This window comes from Castanea sativa, chromosome 7 (genome assembly GCF_040712315.1).
Source record: "Castanea sativa cultivar Marrone di Chiusa Pesio chromosome 7, ASM4071231v1".
NCBI lineage: Eukaryota > Viridiplantae > Streptophyta > Magnoliopsida > Fagales > Fagaceae > Castanea > Castanea sativa.
The window spans coordinates 39,925,678-39,949,742 of record NC_134019.1 but is presented as its reverse complement, the minus strand read 5'-3'; the positions used below and the strand labels follow the sequence as shown (position 1 = coordinate 39,949,742).

General features: G+C 33.9%; 2 protein-coding genes across 4 annotated transcripts; both read right to left on the bottom strand.

The window, feature by feature from the left end:
- Window positions 1–3,977: 3,977 nt before the first annotated feature.
- On the bottom strand, window positions 3,978–4,853 carry LOC142643351 (uncharacterized). Its single transcript, XM_075817917.1, has one exon. It carries the CDS (start codon window positions 4,748–4,750, stop codon window positions 4,361–4,363), a length of 390 nt encoding a protein of 129 aa, XP_075674032.1. The 5' UTR covers window positions 4,751–4,853; the 3' UTR covers window positions 3,978–4,360.
- A 6,410-nt stretch (window positions 4,854–11,263) lies between these two features.
- LOC142643304 (uncharacterized) lies at window positions 11,264–23,571 on the bottom strand. Of its 3 annotated transcripts, XR_012845832.1 has the most exons (11): window positions 23,264–23,571; window positions 21,020–22,685; window positions 19,041–20,489; window positions 18,416–18,801; window positions 16,048–17,810; window positions 14,846–15,284; window positions 14,078–14,240; window positions 12,337–12,440; window positions 11,882–11,973; window positions 11,523–11,798; window positions 11,264–11,486 (listed from the first exon to the last, which is right to left on the bottom strand). XR_012845832.1 is itself a non-coding variant. In XM_075817868.1 (10 exons), exons 1-10 carry the CDS (start codon window positions 23,530–23,532, stop codon window positions 11,722–11,724), a joined length of 6,408 nt encoding a protein of 2,135 aa, XP_075673983.1. In that variant the 5' UTR covers window positions 23,533–23,571; the 3' UTR covers window positions 11,264–11,721. The 3 variants fall into 3 exon arrangements, 1 of the variants encoding a protein (XP_075673983.1); XR_012845833.1 differs by having other exon boundaries at window positions 11,264–11,798; window positions 12,337–12,786; XM_075817868.1 differs by having other exon boundaries at window positions 11,264–11,798.
- Between the last annotated feature and the right edge of the window lie 494 nt (window positions 23,572–24,065).

Below are 24,065 nucleotides of genomic sequence, written 5' to 3'. Positions count from 1 at the left end.
AAAAGAAAAAAGAAAAAAGAAAAAAAAAAGTTAATCCAAACTAGAAACTGATTTCATGAACTTGGCCCCCAATGCCAAATAACATGTGTGTTTAAAGCTTTTAGCAAAGGAAAGAGTGTGTTTAAAGTTTTTTTTTTTTTAAACCTAAATTGCATGAACTTTATAGATGGTGATTACATTTCCAAGCACTCCTTCAAAAGCAAGATTATAATTTGGTATCAATCACATGAGTGGGCATTCAGCACAGGAGAAGTTGTGCCTGGGAGAGCCTACACTCAAAGCATATATGCCAAAGCAAACCTAGTAATAAAGACAAGCAAGCCTTATACTTCTTATATAAACCATTCTTGGAGAGAGTTAGAGGTATAGAGTAAGACAATGGAGTGGTTCTACACTAGGAGGAGAGGTCCAGAGTGGAAACAAGGGTGGACAGGCCAGACCTTGGGCTCCATTTCTACACCACCACTTCATTTGCTCACCATTTTTGGCATTGTCTTTGTGTTACTGTGGTTTTCTCACTACACAGGCTATCAGACCCAGTTGAGAACCACAGCAATGAACTTTCAGTTGTTCCTTTTCTTGTTGCCTATCCTTTTGGTACTCCTCATGGCTTCAAATTCTTCTGGTTGGAGTTTCAACTTTCCTCTCTCGCGCTCGGACCATGGGGGCTCACCTTTGGGTATTGCAAGCTTGGTGGTGCTACTTTTGGTGTTGCTTTCTTATCAATCATCTTTTCAATCAAAGTGGTTTGGACCTCTTTGGAGGTCAGGCTAATTATACTATCAAAAGAAGAAGAAAAAAATACTGTAAATATCAGCCATATATAATGCCTATGTGTACATGTATGTAAATCTTAATAATGGAATCTTTATGTTGTTGTTTTTGGAGTAATGCTATCTGATCTATACAAATAGCACTGGCAATTTGAGGTAATATCTTTTTAAACACATCATGGAATTGTTCTTCTTCTGGAGCAGTGCTATCTTGGTACAACAAAACATTGTTAAACAAAATTATATTAGCATATAATTTTCATTTTTTTTTTGTAATTAATATCAATTAATATTTTTTAAATTAATATTTTTTTTCAATGTAGTTTTTAAATCCTACCCCTCTAAGTTAAAATCTTGGCTCCGTCACTGGCTTACGATAATAACATACCAATTCTTAGATATTTAATAATTGTTATAAATTAAGTATAGATTGTAATATCAAAGGAGGTGGATTTGTGTCTTTCAATAAGTTTGTCCCATATGTGGAAAGACTTGCAAAACTTTTGTTGAGAATATAAAGCAACCACAAGCCATGCATTCCCTGCATTATGTTAAGTGGAACAAGAAAGCGTGTGTATGGTATGGATTGCTAATTAAAAATGAAAAATTAATTGATTTGGAACGAGAAGAAATGATTGCTTATTTGAATGAAAAGCTGTTTAAAAATATAACATATTTTGTTTTGTTCTTTTGTGTATTGAAACAGCCAACCTATGTGCTTTAGGCTAGCTAGGGGAGAATATTTGTGGCTTGGTGAAAGACGTACGAGGATGGTTTTGGTGCAATAATAGCTTAAGCCATAAGGGGTCCATAAGAGGAATAATCTTTTTTTTTTTTTTTTTTTTGGTATAAGAAAAATGGTTAAAGAGGGGCGATCAGTGTGGCTTTTTTACTTGGGTGTGACCATAGTATCACCCTAATCGCTCTTAGACTAAGGTCACACATCACATTTGATAATAAATTAGGTAAATAGTCTGCAAATGGGATATAAAAAACCGTAACATACTACTTGTAAGGGAACTCGAACCCATGCCTGAGGCATGTTTGAGGTTGCTCAAGTAAGTGATATATTTCAAGCCCTTCTAAGTTCTAACACAAAATTGGAGAAGAGAAAGAAGAGTTTAAGGCCAATGCTTGCTCATATAATTTCACAAGCATGAAAATTAAAGGGCCAAATCAAATGTTCTTGAGTTATTGACAATGCTGACTAGCACTTCTGATTTATCTAAAGCTTGATTGAGTACTGGTCCACGAGGACGGTGGTAGGTTTAGAAAATTGTTGTTAATGTTTCGATAGGTATTGATAAACACTTGTGCCGTGACACAGTGAGACAAGAGGAATGGACATCTGAAATTGACATTCCGGAGGAAATTGCTTAATTTCATTTGCTTTTAGGCATCTAGTGCCATCTGTAATTTGTGTTTTATTTTGGGGTATGTCCACCTCTAGATTAATAATAACTTGATGGATATATATATGTAGAGGTCCCACTGAATTTATAATCTTTACCCTATTTTTTTGATAGTTGGTGTAGGTTAATTAATAAGTTGCTTAGAATGATCAAGTAGTGCAAAATAATGAAATATGATTATCTAACATTTTTTTAAAAATATTTTTCTTTCATCAAATTGCGGGAAAGTGTGACAATACTTCTGTGAGTTTTTTTTTTAAAATTTTTTTTAATTTTTAATTTTATTTAAGTTTCATAGCTTATTTGCTTATGTAAAATTTCTTAACTTTACTTTTCTTAAGTAAAAATATATTTTTGTCAATTTTTAGGGGGGGAAAAATCAATCATTTTTTTTTTTTTTGCTTATTTGTTGAAAATGGACAAAAAATAATTTTATTTAAAACATGTGAAGTTTTAAAAAGTTGTACATAAGCAAATAAATTATCTAAAATAACTATGAACATGATTGATATGTGCTTATTATCTTTTTAATTTTTTTTTAATCTATAGAGAAAATATGACAGATTGATTGATGACCAATTAGCTTGAAAATTCAAGTTAGTTACAAACATGATTGATATTTCCTCATTAACATATAACTCACAATCTATTTGCCTCAATTATCCCAAAGCTCTTCTCAATATATATATCCCAAAAGCTAAACATTTGTGTGATTTGTGGGTTTTTGTTTTTATTAGGTAAAAATATTACAGAGATATGATATATATATATATATATATATATATATATATGATATATAAGCAACTTAGCTTGACATTTAAGTCATCAATTCTTTCTCAAAAAAAGAAAAAGAAAAAAAAGTCATCAATTACCTTCCAAATATATATGAATTCTATTTATAAAAGATGACTAAGTTTTATGTGGCACTGTTATAATTCCTCTCCTTTTTTGGGTATAAAACTGATTGTATATTATATATCAGACTCAATGTATCTACAGGCAAAATTATACAAATAGATTAATGAACAAGTAAATGAAAATCAGTGATAACTTCTCTTTGAGAAAAATTACTAGCTCAAAGCCGTAAAAGAGCTCATTAATAGAACAAAAAATTGCATAGCAAACTAGTTAGTAATTGCATCAATGAAAACGATTCTTGTATAGCTATTAGCTAATAGCTTATGAGTAAATTATATTCAAGCATTTGATTGGTCACTTAAAGATGACAGTAGAAGACAAGAAATAAGAATGACTTATGAATGTTTTATAGTCATTGCTTGAGATTCAAGAAAAGAAAATCTTCCGCTCAATTGATTCCAGGAAAAATCTTAGGCTTAATGTTTCTTTCTTTTCTGCTTTTTTTTTTTAATTATTTTTTTTAGTGCAAAAGGTGTGATTTCTTTGCAGGTTTCATAATCTTGTTTTAGGTGATATATTCACAAATCACAACCATGGGGGCAATTAAATATGTGAAACGTTTCTCTTCAAATTTCAAACTAGATAATAAAGTTTGTTGTTATATAAAAAGATTCTAAAAATGAAAAAACGTTTGTTCTTAAAAAAGGATTTTATGATTCAGTGATATTACTTGATTTCTTTTATCGATGAATCTTAATCCACCTGCTCTACTCGTTGCGAAAAAGATAAAAAAATCCTTCCTGAAAAAAAGTCTTATATCTCTCCAATCTATATTAGACAAAAACCCAACCACCCCTCACTCAGTTACAATATGTCATTTCTCACTACATGCAATGGTCAGTGGTCACGAAAATTGCATGTTAACTCATCTTCATCCAATAAACACAAACCTCTTTAATTTCTTCAAACTATAATTCACTAGAGAACCAATAAAATAATTTTAAAAAAACAAAACAAAACAAAACAAAGTTCATATCTAAACCATCGTCAGAACTTTGCTATATATTACAATGAAAAAGAAGAAGAAAAAAACGTGATACATATCACCCACATATTCATATCTACCCAAAACCCAAACCAATTACAATTCATCATCCTTTACTATATACAACAATCATGTATATTATCATATATGGTCTATATAACCTGTCTTTACTCTAACAAAACACAAACTCCATTTTTCCAAACTATCTACAAACTAATCTGTTTCAACCAAATAACAGCATATATTCTCATATATCTTATACTTCTGTATATCTAAACTAACCAGCCATCAGTAAAGACAGACCGGTATTGCACCATAACAAGCAACAACACAATCAAAGCAGCAACACCCCATGGTGAGCTTCCCTCCGAGGGCCGGTTGTAAGTTCTCCGGCGCCGGTCCCATGGAGACATGGAAAAGAGAAAATCTGGATTCTCCATGGATGACAACCACCGGACTAGGATGAGTAACACTATAGGTGTGGCCAAAAGTAGCCAACCCATTTGTTCTTCAGCACTTTCTACAGCTTCCTCATAAGAGAAGTACCATGAGGTGCCAAGAAAGACTGAGATCACTGCTAGAATTAGCAGAACTGGGTATGGAAGAGGGTTTAGAGAGAAGGCATCAAAGATAGAGGAGGCTGTGCTTCTTCTATAGGCCATTGAAGACCCCCTTCTTAATGAGAAGCTTTGTATAAAAGTTTGACAAATTCAAGAGGTCCTTAGGAATTAATGGCACAATAGCATTTATAGCCAAAGGTGGGATATTTGATTTGGTGGTTCACCTATTATTATATAAGAAAGTCTAGTGACACACTTTGTTCACACACAATGTCACAAATGGTTAAGGTGGTATAAGTTTGTTATTAATTAGTAGGTGGAAAACTTATATAAGTCATAAAATGGTATTAAAGTAATAGTATTTTTGACAGAACATTCAAAATTGAAATTTCTTGATCATCTAATTACAAAAAAAATAATAATAATAATAAAAAAACTTCTTATTTCAACAATTTATGGAAAAAAAATGTTTACATTTGGCACGTCTACTAAGTTATTATGCGTGTGATTCAATGCATGGGTTTTCAAATTGATTGCTTAGTCAAATGGTCTGACTTGTTTGTGGGGGTAGAGCATGTTGGTAGCAAGTGGCTAATGGGCCCTCTAGACTCTAGAGTAATAAATTAAAATCATTGAACTAAAATTATTATTTTGTATAATATATGATAAATTATCCATCATAATTGATCACATCATAGGTTGGTACCCGATTAATATGAATATAAGACATCAAGTTTTTTAAAACATATTTAGATAAGATATCAGAATAGCTTAATCTATTCAAAAAATTAAGAAGAACATATATAAATTAAAAGAAAATCAAATTGAAAATATAAGCTTAGTTTTATTTTCGTCACTTAAAAAAGGATTTTTATTTTTATTTTTTTATCAATGTTATGCAGTATAATCTACTAAACATAAGCAAATATTTTAGTTTAGAAATTCCAATTTATGCAAAAATTACGTCTTTGTTATATTTATATCCATATAACAAAGTGAATGAATAAAAAAGGTAAAAAATATGTGTTAAAATAAGTAATATTAACCGCTGCACACCCTTGGTGTGGCAGTCACTCCACAAGTATAAATGTTTGTGAGGTATGGGGGGGTAAGAGATGGGGTTCAAGTTTCTAGAAAAGAGTTTTACACACATATACACTTAGATTAGGTTAGAGTAGAAATTCTATCTTATATATATAAAAAAAAAAGTGATATTATATCAATCTTAATGAAATGTTATCTTATCATAAATGATCCTAATAATTTGTCAACAATAAAAAATATAAATTTTTTTTGGATAACACAAAGAAATTGTATTAATATAACATAAAAATAGAGAATTAAAACATAAAGTTAAGCTACACAAACCCTACATATATAGCATACTAAAAATAAATTAAAATTGTCAAGAGAATATTCAAGTAATAAGGAGGTCATTGTCATCTCTCTCAATCAACCAAAGTGGATTTAATAGTGAATTACATCACTGTCCAATTTCAATTGGGCATACATCAACATCAGGTGTTTGATTTTATTGGGAATTAGGATTGCACCACAAAGAATTCTCTACTCAGCCCATCAAAGATTTTAAAAAGAAAAGAAAAGGATAGGGATTCCCATTAGAGATGGAGCTTAAACATGAAAAAAGAAAAGAAAGAAAAACATGTAGCATGGACAATAATTGCCATGATGTGGGGGCAGATGGGCCAACTTTATACAGTCAATGATACATTGTTTAGGTTCAATGTTTCATTCTCTTTGTAAGTTCATCATTGATCTTATTCCTGCTGCTTTAAAACCAATGCTTTTCTCACTCAAATTAATTGTTAATTGTCAAGCTTAGCAAAATTTAGGGACCTTGTCCCTTGACCAGTATTTTTATCAGGAACCATCATACATCCTGATCTCAAAAACTTGCAATTTCAAAGTACACCACAAAGTCACACGAATAGTAAAAAAGAAGATGTGAGATTCAAATCTCAAACACTGGACACTATAGAGAATGTCGATACTCTTCAAAAGGTGATATAATTACTCAACCACTTTGATGATACAACATATGTTTTGATTTGTTCCTATGGTTAAAAGTGGATATAAATCAACGTCTGCTTTATAAATGCTTTCAGCTTTATAAAATTGTCGCCTTCTTTATGATGGTTTGGCTTTTTTGACATGGGTACTCAAACTTCTTCATTTTTTTATTTTTTAAGGCCGACCCAATGTTGAATTGAGAAATTGTTTTTGTATTCATCAGTGGATAAGGTCAGTCTAGCTGAGCTATGGACTTAATTAAAGTGTAACAGAAAGATTGATATGTAAATTTAGATATGACTCAAGAATGTTAAAAGGATCCCCAGGAACTACTGGGAATTATAGTCAAAGAACTCTCCTTCTGACATATTGTTCCGTTACTTTGTGGATTATTCCATTGTTTTCTGCTCCAACTTCTTAAAGCTGTAACAAACAGGATCAAAGTTGGCCTGATCTGGGATTATATTAACGCAAGATGACACCCTCTCGATTGGATATAGAGGTTGAGTGGGCCTTTAATGTTGCAGAGATTTTTTTTTATCGATAGAGAGGGTTGAGGAATCTTAAAGTTGGCCTTTAATGTTGCAAAGTTGTCACGGTTGGAAATAACTGTGCCAATCAATTAACTACAAGGCCCTTGGCAATATTATAGAATTTTTTTTTTTTTTTTGTTTTGAGAATTAATATTGTAGAGATTAATAGTGAATTTTGGTGAATATATACATTTATATCAAGATTGAATATCAAATTAAAATCTATCTTAAAAAGAATTAGTTAGGGTCCAATTTTTTTTTTTTGTTTGCTAGTTTTTAGTTTTTTACCCTTTATGTACAACTTTTTAAAATCTTACTTTTTCAAAGTACAAGCATACTTTAGTACAAGATCAAAGTTGGCTTGATTTGGGATCATATTAACACTAAATGACACCCTCTCGATTGAATATAGAGGTTGAGTCGGCCTTTAATGGTGCAGAGATTTTTTTTTTTATACATCAATAGTTGAGAGTTGAGGAATCTCATAGTCGATTTTCTATTTCGTAGGGATGTCACGGTTGGAAACAACCGTGCCTATCAATTGAACTACAAGGTTGTTAGCAATATTGTAGAGATTAATAGTGAACTTTGGTGAATATATACATCCATATCAAGATTGAATATCAAATTAAAATCTATCTTAAAGAATTAGTTAGGGTCCAATTTTTTTTTTTTTTTGCTACTTTTTTATCTTTTATGTACAACTTTTAAAATCTCACTTTTTCAAAATATAAGCATACTTTAGCATACTTTTAACAAAAATTAATTTGTAAAAAACTAAATAAGCGAAGGTCAAACACACATGACACCAAATTGATCTCAAATGATATTTCTGCAGGATTGAATCTCCCTCTTCTATCAAGAGTTTTGTAATTAAGTGGTATCGTCGTTCTCCTTCATGAGAAGAATAAATGTGAAATTCCCACTCTCTCGGTTGTTATAATGTAACTATTGAAATTGAATTTAAATTTTTTTTTTTTGTAAACTAAGGATTTTTTCTAAGAAAAAAATTATTATTATTTTCAATCAAAACAAAAAGATTAAGGAAGAGAGTAACTTACAAATTAACCCACCACTATCAAACCGAATCATTACTCGATCATTGACATTAGCTCGTAACAACAGCTCTAAGTCGCTATAGTCGTTTATTTATATATTTAATATGGAGTCGTATATAATATGTTATCATTAAAGCGAGTTAATAGTGGGGTTTTTTTTCCTAGGCTATAAGTGTTAAAAAAGAAGAAGAAGTCAGGCCATTAGTGCCTTGGTGGCCATAATTGTTGGTTTATACTTTATCCAATCCAAGAAATCCAAATGAACATCGTGCACCATCGGTGCGGTGGTCACTTACAAGTATAAATGCTTGTAGGGTGTGAAAGGTAAGAGTCAGGGTTCAAGTCTCCAAGAAGGAGCTTCACATACATATATACTTAAATTAGTTTAGAACAGAAATTTTATCATGTATAAAATAAAAAAATAAAAAATCCAAATGAAGCAATTTTAATTTGCTAAACAATCAAGGATTCTATATCAACGGTGCATTTTATTAGAAAATAAAAAATTTAAGTGATAATAAATATAATTAGTGTTATTTCAACAGCATAATAAAAAAATATTTGATTTTTTTTTATTACTAGCACATTAGTTTGTAAAATATATATAGTAAAATTTATAATATTTTTAGCATTATTTTTTACACAAATGTATTGCAAAATTCTTAATCATCATTAGAAGAAATAAAAGAAGGAAGAAAAACAAAATGTTGGTTTCCATTAGCTGGATGCAAATAAAATATAAGTGGCTACAGTCTCTAATCCCTTATACCCAAAATGGTATTTCCCTCATTAAATGAATGTTTTGAATTCAACTCAAAATGATTCCCCTATTACCTTGTGGAGGGGATGCCAAAAATTGTTATGATGTTTTGGATTTAGACTTGGCAAATGTCTTTTTTTTTTTTAAGAAACAACTTGACAAATGTCGGTTGGTCTATTAAACTATTTCTATTCTGCTTAACAATACTGTAGAGCTTAGTTGTTGCTTTGACTTTAATGCATTTAGTTGGGTTAAAAGGGATGTTAATAGTGTTGCTCGTGCTCTTGCTAAGTTTGTTTATGCAAATAGATTTTAGATTTTATTTTATTTATTTATTCAGTTTAATGAATATCGCGCATTAAAAAAAAAAAAAAAACTCCTATTACCAATTAACTGCTATAAAAAAAAAAAAACATATATAGAACCCTCCTTTGTGGCATAGGTATTGGAAAAGAATTGAATCTATCCGATCCAGACACGGAATTTCATGCATATCTGATCAAAATTCAAGAAGCAAGAAAAAGTGAAAAACCAAAACTGAAAAGTATCAGACAGCATTTTGTTTACGATTCGCATAATCATAATATTTGGCATAATTGCCAATTTTACATCTAATATAAACATCTTACAACTCTTTTGAGTCTCTGGCACATAAACATGACAACCAAACTAGAAAAAAAAAAAAAAAAAAAAAAAAAAGTTTTTGCCGATAACATAGGCTTCATAAATCAATTAAAACACACTGCTGATTAAAAAAAGTAGAACACAAAGTGCTTACGAGTTACAATCCATGTCTCAGGAAAATGTAGCTTTCTGATAATCAATGAGCCACACCCCATGGCACACATCTTTTGCAAGAGCAGCGGTGGTATCGTTTGCATGGTGGTCGTGGTGGTGGTGGCAATGAACAAGGCTTATAATCAGGATCAGGACATCCCATTGATGATAACCAAAGCACAATGGCTAGTAACAGCAATGGTACGACTATACGTGCCCAATTTATAGGCTCTATGGGTGGTGGAGGAGGAGGAGGTGGCTCATAAGTACATAGCTTTGGTATGCAAAGGAGGATAAAGATCACAAGCAAGAATAGCAGAACCTTGGCAAAACCATCACACACTGGGGTTGGCACTGGGGTTGGTCTGCAACAGCCTCTATAGCATCCCATGATGAGCCTTACTGGTTTGTTGGGGTTGCTAAGGTTTTATGAGAAAAATTCAGAATGACTCTTCTTTTTTTCGGATGGAAAAAGGCCAAAACATATAGCCAAGGTGAAATTGAAAAGTAAATCATATCCTAGCTCAATCTCAACCATACACGTGTTGATGTGTCCACTTTTTGGATGGCTGAACATTCGGTTGTTGTTCCATCAACATTCTCTTTTGGCATTGAGGTATCTTGTTTTTTAAGAATGGCAGGTGATGCCAATAGTATTGGACGTGTTAGGCAGATATAAAATGAGTAACCTTATTATTACAAAAAAATTTCACAATTATTGACGTGTTAAGTTATAATTAGAGTAACATTATTTTCATATGGGTTTATTAATATCAATAACAACATACCATCTTAGCAAGTAAGAAAAACATTGTAAAAAGTTGTCTCAGGCTTAATCGATATGGAATATATTGGTGCGGAAAGATAATGTTAGCCTTGAGGCTGGACCAGCCATTTCTCAAGAAAGAAGATCAATTTTTGGCTGTTTTGCGGCCCTCTCCACAAACTCATAATTGTTGCAGCCACAATAGATGTAGATTATAGACCACTGTTTCTTATCCCAGTTGCCGACATTATTCTAAAGTTCCTATCATTGTTATTAAGTTAGATGAAAACATTAGCCTAAAGCATATAGTTCTATAGCAGCCCTGTTATCATACCACTAATAATTTCTTTTTCCACAAAGAAAAACCAATCGTTCAATGTTACAAAGTCTTTCTACTCTGCATCATTCTCATTGGGTATATTAAACTTTTTTCTTGTGTGAAATAGCTAGTGCTTTAAATCTGCTATGTAAATGCGTCCAAATTCTACTGAAACTTTGTCCACAATGAACTTTTCATCATGTCCCTTGATGCCTCTTTCACTAATGGACATGCAAATAATGCCAAACGTCATTGTCAGTAAAGAAGCACCATGCATTGCTCTAGATTTTTTTTTTTTTAAATACTGTATTTACGGATCAGATTACATACTGACATCATATGCACAAGGATACTCAAACAGCATAATAAAATACTAACAAAAAATTGATATTTTTATAAAAGAAGAATGCACTTTACAACACTACTGAAGCCATTTATACTTGAAAGGATACAACAGAAACAAGAAAAGCCCATCAGTAACTCAGTAATTCTCTCATATGTACACTTCAAACGACATTAAAAGCCCCAAAAAATTGTAACAATATAAGAACCTACAACCTGTGTAATTTTGGACTTCCATGAGGAAGCTACAACCTGTGTAATTTTGGACTTCCATGAGGAAGCTACAACCACCACCAAACTTTAGTCCCAACATTCTGGTATCATCTATGGATCCTCAACAGACTAGTTAGGGTTAGCTATGCTTCTTTCACTGTTTTTTTTTTCTTCTCCAAATTACAAAGGTAAAATTGTAAACTAGTATTCATAATGTAAAATAATTTGTGTAGATTTGAGCCAACATATTTAGCCAGAGCAAAAGAGAAGTAGATCAGACTTTTCCTTCATACTGGAAATTCAGTTTGTAGTCATGTCGTAAAGTTGCCAGTGTGTTTCTGCAAGGACCCTCTACAGAAACAATAAGAAAATAAGTGAGAATGAAGTGTTTCCTTCTTGTACTCATTTTTAACATCAACAAAAAGATTGCTTGCCTCCAAATACTGTATGAAGATACTGAAGATCGTCTGCTGAGCAGGCATCAATCAAAGCGTATATACCTGGTCTGAGAGCTTCATCTATTTCCCTGCAGATTCACAATAACATGGTTCAGCTACTACAGCGTGAGAGCTAAGGGTCGAATCCTACTAAGCTTGTACTTTTCAAAAAAAAAAAAATGGAGACTGTAATTTATTTAGTCACACTTGCTTATTTAAGCTATCATTTCTATAACACTGTCCTCCTCTTGTCACTCTAAATAATGGGAAAGAGAAAAGTAGAACCTTTGGAACCATCTTTTGAAATAGAAAAACATTTTGGGACATATCAAAATGAAAAGACATGTTAGTTGGGAGGAGTAATGGTTCAAACAGAAAACAAGAGCAAGACATGGAATTCTCGTAGAACTTCATAATAGGAATGATTAAAAAAAAAAGGTGCCAAAAATTACCTTTTGATGCCAGTTTTAAGGGGGCCATAGCCTGAATAAACGTATATGTAGTTTGCCAAAAACTGAGAACAATGGCGGCCAAAAGACTCTTTTTGCTGTCTTATCTGCACCATAAATATGAAAAAGTAAACCAGGTAGAATAAAAAAATAAAAAAAAAAGAAGAAGGAAAAGGTGTCATGTATGTGTAAGACTTTTTCCCCCCCTCTATTTTCAAGGTAAACAGGACCACACATTCGCATAGAACCCATGACTTCACTCTCCACCCTTTGTACATTGGAGGAATAGATGTCATTTGATCCAAAGACCATTGGCATGTAGAGGTCGGGTCTTGGTGTGATGACATGCCTTCCACCAAAAGTGACAAGTCACGAGTTTAAGTCCAGGAATCAGCCTCTCCCAAAATAAATTGGGGATTAGGCTGCCTACTGCCTACCATGACCTCCCAAACCCTGCAGAAGTGGGATCTCTGTGCACTGGTTCAACCATTGGCATGTATCTTATAATTGTATGCATAGTAAAGCTTAAATACTATTGAATGTTAGTAATGGTAAATATAAAGTAAAAAAAATATGGTTACTTTTAGCAAAGCAGTAATGGTAAGACAAAGTAACCATAAAAAAAAAAAAAAAAAATTGGTAATAAAAAGTAAATGATGATGGAAAAGAAGTCTTGCCACAAACATGTTTCTATCAGTAGTGGTGATCAGTAACTTATACATCCAAGTTTTAGTTGGGTAACAAGTTTTCTGGACTAGAAAGGTTTCCTAAATGTGCAAGCTGGGCTGTGGGTGTTTTCTGAGCACCAATCACTTTATCCCCATATAAGCTCCGACCTTCAATGACCCCCATTCACCAAAGAAAAGCCTTTACAAGGATATTAGGTCCTTAAGTTCAAACCAACAGTGGAATAAATGGGACACTAATGACAACATGTAGGTTCATATGTTTGATTGATCAAATGAACCCTTTACCTGAACAAAAATGACAAAATTCAAGGAAGAATGTTTAAACTTCTTGCAAGGTGAGATCCATTATATAACATATCAATTGAAAAGGGATAGGGACCACATATTCTATCAATTGTTGTTCAATTTTTGATCCCTCTGTGACACTGAAATGTTCCCAATTAACTTAAAAATAAAATTTTGAGATCCATCTAAAACATAACAGCTATATTCTTAATACTATCAAATAGTTCTGATGCCATTTAAAATTGAGGACAAGCTTTATTGGCAAAAAACATGCTAGCTTGTTTACTTTAGCTCCAGTGCTAACCATGTGCATAATGTCTCCCAATAATTTTGGCAAGATGAATTTATTCCAAAATAAATGGCATGGCCAAATGAGCCACCCTCAGTCACCATTCCTTGAAAAACTCACCCTAACAAGAGTTTTTACCATGGCTGAAGAGAATTCACAAAAACAAATTAAGGCCATGGAGTAAGGATGCACTGTGATACGCTAATTTAGATGCATTAATGTATGTTCAAACAAAAAATCTATAGAGAGCTTTGAATCTTGGTTTGTTCTTTCTTGGGTTATTATTTTATTGGCGGTCATTGGATGCAAGTAGACCTCCAATGTTATAGGAATTCATTAATTATTTAATCTAACTTAAGGAACTTGTGAGTATATCATGTATAGTTTATTGGTTCCCTATGTATGATTCTTTTTTAGTTAGATAAAATCACTTATTACCTACCCAAAAAAAAAAATTTCTGTTCACACAAACATCACATACCTCTTCATAAATCCTTCGAAGAAAACAACCGCATTTTACTCCCTCTTCTAATTCCCATGAAAAATATCCTTTTCTGACGATTGAATCGGTATCCACAGTCTCCAAACAATGAAGGAGAACAGAAACAGAGGCTTCGAGTAGAGAAATACACCGCTCGCACTCACTAGAATTAATGAAACAATCAGTATAATAACATATAATGCCCACTTTCATCCACCAAGGGGAAGGGATACCAAAGAAAACAAGCAACATAGTTTATGCATACCAAGTGAGAAATATGAAACGTAATAACCACAAACCTAAGAGCATTATGCATAAATTGTAATTGAGAAAATAAATAATTACCTCATATTTAATCAGCTATTGATGTAGTTTTACTAAACCAAAAAGAAACTAATAACCTTAGATCTAGCCATTAAATTAAGTATGCTCTTTTCCCTGGTCCATCTTCTAAAGTGAAAAAAGAATTAATCAGCTCAAAATGACAACCCATAAAACATGTTATTTGATGAGAACAGAGTTTTAATGGTTCAAACTACAGCAGAGTTTAGTGCTAAGAGATGTGCAGAAACTGTGGCCTTAAACATCAACATAGTAATATTGTTTTCCACATAAAAAAATTGCAAGCATGCAACTTGCACTGATGGTTCTAAAGGTTTTAGTACCCTACAGTATAAACCATTGTAACCATGTTTTTGTGGACATTTCCCCATCCCCCTAAAAAAGGCACACATCAAAAAAAGAAAAGAAAAGAAAGACAAACCGTACCTCTTGTGATGCTTAAGAACGGTATACAATAATCTACAACATGCAGCAAATAGGTCAATTGAGAAGTGCCGATCTACAACACTTAAATCCTTGCTTGCTAGTCGATCAGAGATTTCATTATCCAATATCAAGGAAGAATGAGATGAAATGGAAGCTTCAGAAAGTTTAATCTGATGGAAATCTTGAAAAAGTGCAGCAGGTATACGTAAAGACTGAGCTACATGCCAGGGTTTCATTTGGAAAAGAGCATGCTTCCCAAAAATTCTTATGAGTACTTCAATGCACATAAGAATGACAGATCCTGCATCTGGATTAGTGTTGCCTTTATCATGCATAAATCTCTGGAATATTAAAGGATTCTGCAAGTGCAGAATAATGTTGAACAAACCCGCAAGTATGCTCTGAATGTGTTCTTTCACCACATCCAAATGTTTGCGTCCTGAAAAGAAAGTCAATGGTCAAAACAAGTATCAAACTGAGATAGAAACCTGAGGTGACAGTTGCAATAACATTGCTCTAAGCATGGTTGATCAATTTATGCATCTCCTCATCTGATAATTTTTTAATAGGTAAATAGAACTTTATTAAAAGGAATTAAAAATGGTACAAACTGCTCCCCTGGTACACAGGCAGTATGCTATGGGAAAATCTCATCTGATATTAATAGCTTCTCCGTTCCATATACTTCATAATTTAGTAAGGTAGGAGTATTATTCTAGGATGCGAGCCAGACAACATCAATAAGAAAACCTTGTTTTGAAGAAATTCCACACAAAATATCTTCTATCCATCCATGGCTGACATTGCTCCTTTGTTTAAACACCATCTTTGAAATAACAAGTTGAAATTTTCATAGATCTATAAATCCCTTTTCCAAAAAAAATTTTCATTAAAAAGCAGTTATATTATTGAAGGAACATATGTGTGAGGAATTATTCAGTTTTCTGATTCCTAAGGTCCATTTTAAATGCAACCTAACATTACCCATGGCATTTTAAGGCAGTTAGTTTTAATCACTTTGGTGGAAACATGAACAATTGAAGTACATTCCATCTAATAGCTAATAAAATGAAAATAAATGAAACATGCAGTAAATGCCAAAAACACAAAGTGGACCCACATATAAACATGTTAAAGAATGTAATGCAATGATTAATTTCCAAAATTATCCAAAATTGCATTCATTGAATGTGCAATGTTACCTGAAACAAATTCAATAACCAAATCAAAGCAATCAATTCCAGCTGCAACTATTGAGGAAATCTTTCCACCAGCTGCATTTCCAGTAGTTATGCCATAGATTGACGTGCATCCTTCCCGGACTCCAACTAATGCTTTCTCTATAGTCTGTATCACAGTTAAGAGATGCAGTCTTGATGGTTTCTTTATGAACATTTTAAATGACATTCTCAACCTTGCTTTAAATTCATCCAAGCAATGTGGCCCAAGATGAGATGCTTCAGAGAATCCTATATGACCATGGAGTGTCTTAGTACTTGACTCTGTCTCATGAGATGCTAGAGTGGCTCTTTTTCCTTGCAAAGTTATGCATTTTCCCATAGCCCTTAAGTGTAACTCTATCATCCTGGCATACACATTTCCATATAAGGTAGGATTATCTGAAGGGAAATGATTTCCCAACTCTTCCAGATACTTTAGAACACCATCCAACCAAACAAAAGAAAATGTGTCTGGTATGTCAACCATACCCACTAATTCCAACAACAAGACTTGTGAAATACCAACAAGACAGGGCACCAAGCTTGACAACGAGGAAATCTTATTTATCTGCAATTTTAACCTCAATATAGCTGAAGAAGCAATTAATAGCTGCCTGAGTGAGAATGCTACTTCAGGATAATCACCTTTCAGCAAGCATCGCAACAAAGGCTTATTTATAACTTGAAGATCAAATGAATCCACCTTAGTCATAATACTGGCAGCAAAGCTGGCATCTTTCAACTGCAACCTTCTAACACTAGCTGTTTGAGAGTCGTCATCAATGTCAGATGACAATGAGCAAGCCATTGCAGCTCCAGATTTTTGCTGCTGTCTACCACATGAAATTTCAGCCTGGGTAGAGCCATTCAGTGAACACTCCTCTGCATCCAAAAAATCTGGGCCATACTCTGGCTTTTTAAGATTTAGTGCATCACAGTAACTTCTGGGCTGTTGATCAACCTCAACGAGGAACATACGTAAGAAAAGATTGTTGAAATCTTCAAAAACACTTATACAAAGGTTGAGCTCTGAGACATGTTCACGTTTCCACCCTAATGATTTTGCTTTATTGTCATGAAATCTTGCATCTTCATCATTAATTGCAGAAGCTAGACCCCATAAAAACCCACTAAAGCAGGAAACTATAGAGGAAAATTTATTCAAATTTACAACATCAACACCAAGAAACTCTTTTTCAGTACAAAGGTTATCTTTCAGACAGTTAAGAAGGCTTTGTGCCTGTTCCTTCAACATCTTGACAACAAGGAATGCATCATTCCAGGCCTCAATACAGTTGGAGGAATCCAAACAAGGATTAGATTCAATTAAGTTACACTGCTCGTTGACATTGCCAGAAAAAGGTTGCTCCTTACAAGGCCTCTTGGCATTGAGAAAGAAGTGAACAGCATGACTAATTTGATATTTGCTTAATGTCAAGAAGACATATGATGTGTGATCCATCAATGAAAATATCAAATCTTTAACTTGAGTAGCAATATCTTTTGACACTGCCTGTTGAAGCTCAACCACCAGAGATAATGACTTGAAAAGCCACAAAACAGAAAATGAATCTTCAGGGAGTATTGGAGCAAATGAGGATTGACTAGCTTCTGTCTTCTTCTCACAAGCTGCCATAATTATATATTTCAAGGCCTTCCGGCAAGAGACAAACAGTCTGAAAAGGTCATGTTGCCTGTGTGAGTACAATGTACCCTGACATTCCAATAAGCTACCAACAACCACCCTGAAACATGTAGGACCAGTAATATTAAAGTTTGAATTGAATTTGAAAAGGGTATCTTCCAGCAGAGATTGCAAAACTGAGTTCTGTGATATCATTTCATATGATAAATGCTACTTGAATGCTTTGAAAAAAAGGTTGACAATTATACATGATAAGATAACAGATCATTACATATCAATGAAATTACCAAAAAAAGTGCACAAGAAAATGTTAATTGTTTAACTTATCAAACCAAAACAGTAGACATCAATTTTTTAAGAAAAGTAGTATGTGCAACATATTGCAGGGACAATTTGCAGCAAAGCAAGTTAAACCATAATCTTCAGTTGTATAAATTTATGTGCTACTAGATGAATAATCTGGATATCTATTAAGTTTTCTCCTATTTTTATCAATAATTGTTATTTCCTAATTCTATCGCCTTCAAATGATTTAAAGAGTTCACCATGCAGCACAAAGCCTTACCTCAAAAGAAGTGAAAAGGTTGTGTATTACTTGCTTGTGTTCTAAAAAGCAGCAATCATTATTTAAGCTGGGAGACCATTATATCAACAGGCACCAAATCATAGCATAAAAAGATCAATTATGTAGAGAAGACAGTCTACCTTTCAAGGTTGAGTATATATGTGGCATAAACTGAGAATGATCTTGAATTTAAACACCCTTTCGGCATCCAACACAACAGATTAAGTAAACTATGACAAGATGTAAAATTCAAGCCGGTGAAGGGTAAAGCTTTTTCTTCAGTGCAAATCTCAGTACACAGTTTCTCAGATGAATGGGCAATCGATTTTGAATCTGAAAAATAATCATTAGTAACAAGTCCACTACTGGAAACTTTTACTGATGACTTCTCAAGTGCACCAAGAACCTCTGGCCAATGAGGTGATGACTTCAATTCAACATTGCCAGATGGAAAATCTTTAAATAACGGTAATACTGATTTCTCCAATACACGGCAAAACCTTGATGCCAAATACCTGCGAACAAACTAATACAAGAGATGGAATGAACACTATAGAAAGAAAAATGATATCCACTAAACTCATAGAAGTTCTAGGACATCATACAGGAAGCTTTTTAAAGAAAATAAAAATATACGTAACACACAGACAATACACACAAAGCTTTTTTTTTTTTTTTTTAAGTAATACACACAAAGCTAGTTTGTATGGGTATGAACATCAATAAGAGGAGTTGGGGGATCTATGATTCAGTAAAGTGTCTTACTTTTTGTTCATACAAGATTGAGTCACTCAGAAGTTCTGATGAGATTTGATGCATGGTGACTTTCTTCAGCTGGCTGGGTTCATTAATGTGCTGCTTTCCAATCCTCACAAAGCTGCTTGTTGAAGAGGGAATGAAAGTATGGATTAAAAGTGAGAGGAACAATTTCAACTTCTTTTTAGCAGTATGACTGCACCAAATATCAATATTTTGGCAAAGGATCCACCAAATAGCAGTGGGCAATGACTTCATGTTCATGGAACAAATACTAAAATCCCATTCTTCAGTTTCAAGGAGAGCTTGGGCAGATGTGTCCATACAAGTTGCATCATCAGAAGAGATTGACTGTTGACCTTCAGCCACTAACTGTAGATGTCCCATCATGTAATCAGTAAGACCTGCCGCCTCTTGCCTCAAAACAGAGATGCGCCTTGCCCACTTTCTACTTCTTTTACGATACAGTGACAAGCTAGCATCATCAAGCAACATTTTTTGCACCAGATTGTCATTACTCTGCAGCAAGTACTCAAGTGAATTTATCTGCCTGTTCAAATCAACAAGCCTCTGAAGAGCCATAGCATTTAATACATAAATTAAAGGACAGCAATCTTTAGAGCTATCCTGGAGATAAATATTTGAAACTGATTGTATAACAACAAGAAGAGAAGTCGAAGGTTGGTGAATCCAAGAAAAGTAGCCCCCATCATCCCAATCAGTCCTCTCCATCCAATCCTTTCCAGAGTATGCTGTGGATGAATCGCCCATCACTTCTAACATCCTTCTTGATAAATCTGGAGGCATAAGGCTGATTGCTTGCCTATATAAGCTTCTGCAAAACATGTACAAGCGAAAGAAGAACACAAAGACCCAATAACTGGAAAATCCAAATTTCAGCAAATCATCTTTATTCCCGGCATCAAAATTTCTTCCTGTGACAGAACAAAGAAACTTGTTGACAGTAAGCGGCTGTACTCCAACTAGGCTATTCATGCAAGGACATAGTAGGGTCATTAGGTCCTTGACAGAAACTCCGAGAAGGTTACTGTTACCAATTGTGACAGTCACTGAATCTAGCACTATTGTATACAATTCAGACAATCCTCTTCCCAACAGTTCTGCTTGCAGATCAAAACATTTCAGACTACTTACCTCAAATTTGCCAATTTCATTTCCCTCAGCCACTGAACAATTAACTTTCATCCATTCCAGAGATTCTGATATATCTTCTGTTAACTGCCTAATACATCCACTTGCTTGCCCTTCTGGTATAGATTTAATGGCATTACAAACAGCAAACTTAAAGTCTTGGGAGGATAATAGATTTCCCACTGATTTTGCATAAGCTTCAGAAGGTAAAGCAGCCATAAATCTGGTATAATTCATTTCACCACCATCATCATGTGATATTACAAGCCTTACTGCTTTACACAGTGCAAAGATAGTATTATTCACCTACATTAGTTAAATGTATAAGAATATGGCATGAGACCACTCAATACAAAACAGCTATATATTTTTATTGGTAAGTTGCCAAGAGCCTTGTAGCTCAACTGGCACCTCTTGCTGTTTCCAACAGAGACATCCAAGGTTCACATCCCCCTTCCCATAGTAACTATAGAAAAAATTTCATTGGTAAGTTATAGATGCACCCAATGGGCCTTGAACCCATGAACTCAACCCCCATCCCATTCGTATGGGGGGAAAGGCAGTGCCTTTTAAGCCAAAGGTCATAGGCCTCAATAGTCCATACAAAACAAAATTTGAGTTACAGAAACAAGAATGGGAAACAGAACAGAACAAGATGGGATGTTTGCAGGGGAAAATTTATGAAAAAACTATGGTACCACAACCCTCATACCCCACACCCCACAGAATACATGCACACACAATCTAATGACTTAACCATGTGTGATGCCAGCCATTTCCAACTTGTATAGAAATTAAAAAGTCGACAAAGAGAGTATGATCAGAGTTCTACTAACCTGACGAAGCTGGCTATAGAGATTAATCAGTTGGCATCCAAAGGCTTCTATTTTGGAAGATAATGAGCTTTGATCTAACACATCCACCAAAGAGAGGCCAATAGTTAAGTACGAAAACATCATAAGCCACAAGCTTACCAAGTCATTCCCTATAATCTCATATTCAATCTCCAGAAGATAACCTACAGCAACAAATACCTCATTGGCTAATAAAGTTAACGTGCCAATGTGCTTCTGGTTTTCTAGATCACATTTTGACAACCAAAGTAAATTGGTGGAAAATGAAATAACGGTATCATAAACCTTCTTCAAGAAATTAAAGCAAGCTCCTTCAGAGGTGTCCTCTGTTCTTAAATAAACCTTTTCATCCATAAAGCTGGCAAGTAAATTATTAATAGATTTGAGTGTGCCATGAACCTCCAACAACTCAGGTCTCACTTCCGGTTTAGCTTGAAGATAAGCATTAATATTGAGCAAAAGAGGCTCCATGATCTGTACAAAAAAATCAAAAAGTGACTTTCGTGTGTCTGCACTGAAACCACTTGAACTATAACTCTTGTCTAGATGAACATTAATACTGCCAGAATACAATTTAGATGTATGACCCAATGAGTTATCCTCCAAATTCCTTGAAGCTCCTCCTTTCCCTATCATCTTTGTATCAGCAGAAAGCACTGAAGCTCCTTTTAACTTTTTCACTCTATGAACAAGCAAGCGGAATAGTTCTCCAATGCCACCCATTGCCAATACCTTCTTTTCGGTTAGGGTTCTTTCCAGTTTGTCAAATAAGTGTCTGTGATAACTCTTAATAACAGTTTTTGAGTTTTTGGATTCCCCATCAATGGTTGTTGCATACTTCTCTGTACCACGTAAGCTCAGAAATCCATCAATGTGGATAGGATGAAACAACCCATTAAACAAAACTTCTTCAACTAGCTTCAGTAAGTTTTCTGTCCAATGAGAATTACTTCCACCACTTTGAAGATGCAAGACACTCAGCAAATGCATCAGTGGCTCAAGAAGTTTATCAATGAAATCATGAAATCCCGTTTTCCGAGTTGGGTGGACCCTCAAAAACATGGCAAATGGTTCAAGCACCAAGCATGAAAACCGCATGGCAAAAACACCCATATTGCCACTATCAAGGTTCTTTACATAAACTTTGTGGACAAGCTCAAGCACTGCATCAACAGTTGACATCCACAAGTCTAAATTTTCATTCGACAAGCCACCATGGGATGAGAAGACTAAAGAGATACAATCAAGCACAATACTGTGCAGTTTAAAGCCTTCACCAATAAAATACGATTCTTGTGAACTCAACAATGTGCTGTTCACTAAAGACACTGCATTTTTTGCAATTACAAAAATAGACCGTAAAAGGTTCCGTGAGAAATTTAAAGAAACTTGCAGTCTCAATGATTCCTCCAAGCAAAATTTGAAAATCTCCCAACATCTACTATCTAACCATGTCTCTATAACTTCACCCTCAGGTTTTTGCACAACACCTTTCAATTTTTTCTCTGAAGGTATCAACAATGACTGGACCCAATCATTAAGGAAGACAATCAAGCGGGATAACTTCACAGTTTCATAATCTTGATCAGCACTGTTGCCTTCTTCTGTGACCCTCATCTTCACAAAATGGAAGGCTAAGTCCACCTTCCTGCATTTGAAATTACCTCATTTGTTAAAGAAGAACTTAATGTTCCTATTCATGGCTCACAAATGTATAAAGGACATGAAAACAAATATAATGGCATCAACAACCTTGTCTTACAAGTCACAAATATAGAACTCAAACTCGGGTTTCGTCTCTTTTCCTCTGCCTTCTCATTAAATTTGAGATTCAGTTATTCAAAAAAATTTGAATAAATAAAATAACTTTATTACATAAAAGAGTATTAGAGCTATTCCTAAAGTATCAATTATTCAAACACCATTTTTCTCTTCGCTTTGCCACAGATTCCTTGCCACCCAAAAAGCTTATATGCAAAATTTATCAATTATCAAAAGGACCATAGCAAGAAATAGATAATTTTCAAAGCTCAATATCTACACATATAGAGAAAAATAGAGCTTTGCCATTGCCATAACCTCTTTTTCTTCATCATTTTCAAAACCCATAAAGAAAAACCCAAAATTTTGTGATATTGAATTTCAAGTTTCATTCTTTGTCCCCCGACTTTCTCGGAAACCAAACACAGAAACAAACATAAAGAGAGTTAGAGAGAGATAACTAACCTGTGAAGCTCGAGCTGTTTGTTCTGAATCGATAGAATCAGCCGAAGGTTCCTCCATGGAGATTCTTCTTCGAGCTCTCTCTGTCCCAACTCTTCAGCAAGATGCTCCACCTCTATTTGTTCGCTGTGTTTGTCAAACTGTTCAACACGGTGCGTTTTGGTAGGTCTTTCGGTCCCTTCTTCGAGGCTACTTAGCTTTCTCTTATTCTTCTTCTTCTTCTTCATCTTCATCGTTTGTGTCTCTTTGGGTTTCGCTTCCGAATCATCCATTGTTGAAAATTTTCGAGCTTTGAAGAGTCTGACTGAGATATTTTTGCTTTTGGAGGAAAAGGGTTTTGGGGTAGGGTTTTAGCTCATGACCGGTCCAATATAATGAGCTACACGTCGTTTAAACAATTTAGGGCTGTTTGGTAAGAAATTTTTTGTACCTTTGTTTAAGTGTTGTGAAAATACACGTAAGTGAAAAGGTGTTTTGAAAATACTTATTGTAGTGTCTAAACATTGAAAATGGTTGTTTAAACAACAGTACTGAACTAACAATTTACAAACGTTCATTTTAAGAGTTTATTAGGGGAAAGGGAGGGTAAGAATTTTTTTTTTTTTTTTTGTATTATTATTTTTGAAAGCCCATAATTTGAAGGAAGTCAAATTTATAATTATGCAAATTAGAAATTAAATCGTAACCTACTAAATGCATTTTAATCCAAATCTTAAGTTCTAAGTATGTTGGGATATAGTGATTTATTGGGTTGGGTTACAAATTTATTTGTGGTTGCGTGTACTTTTCTGAATATATATGTAGT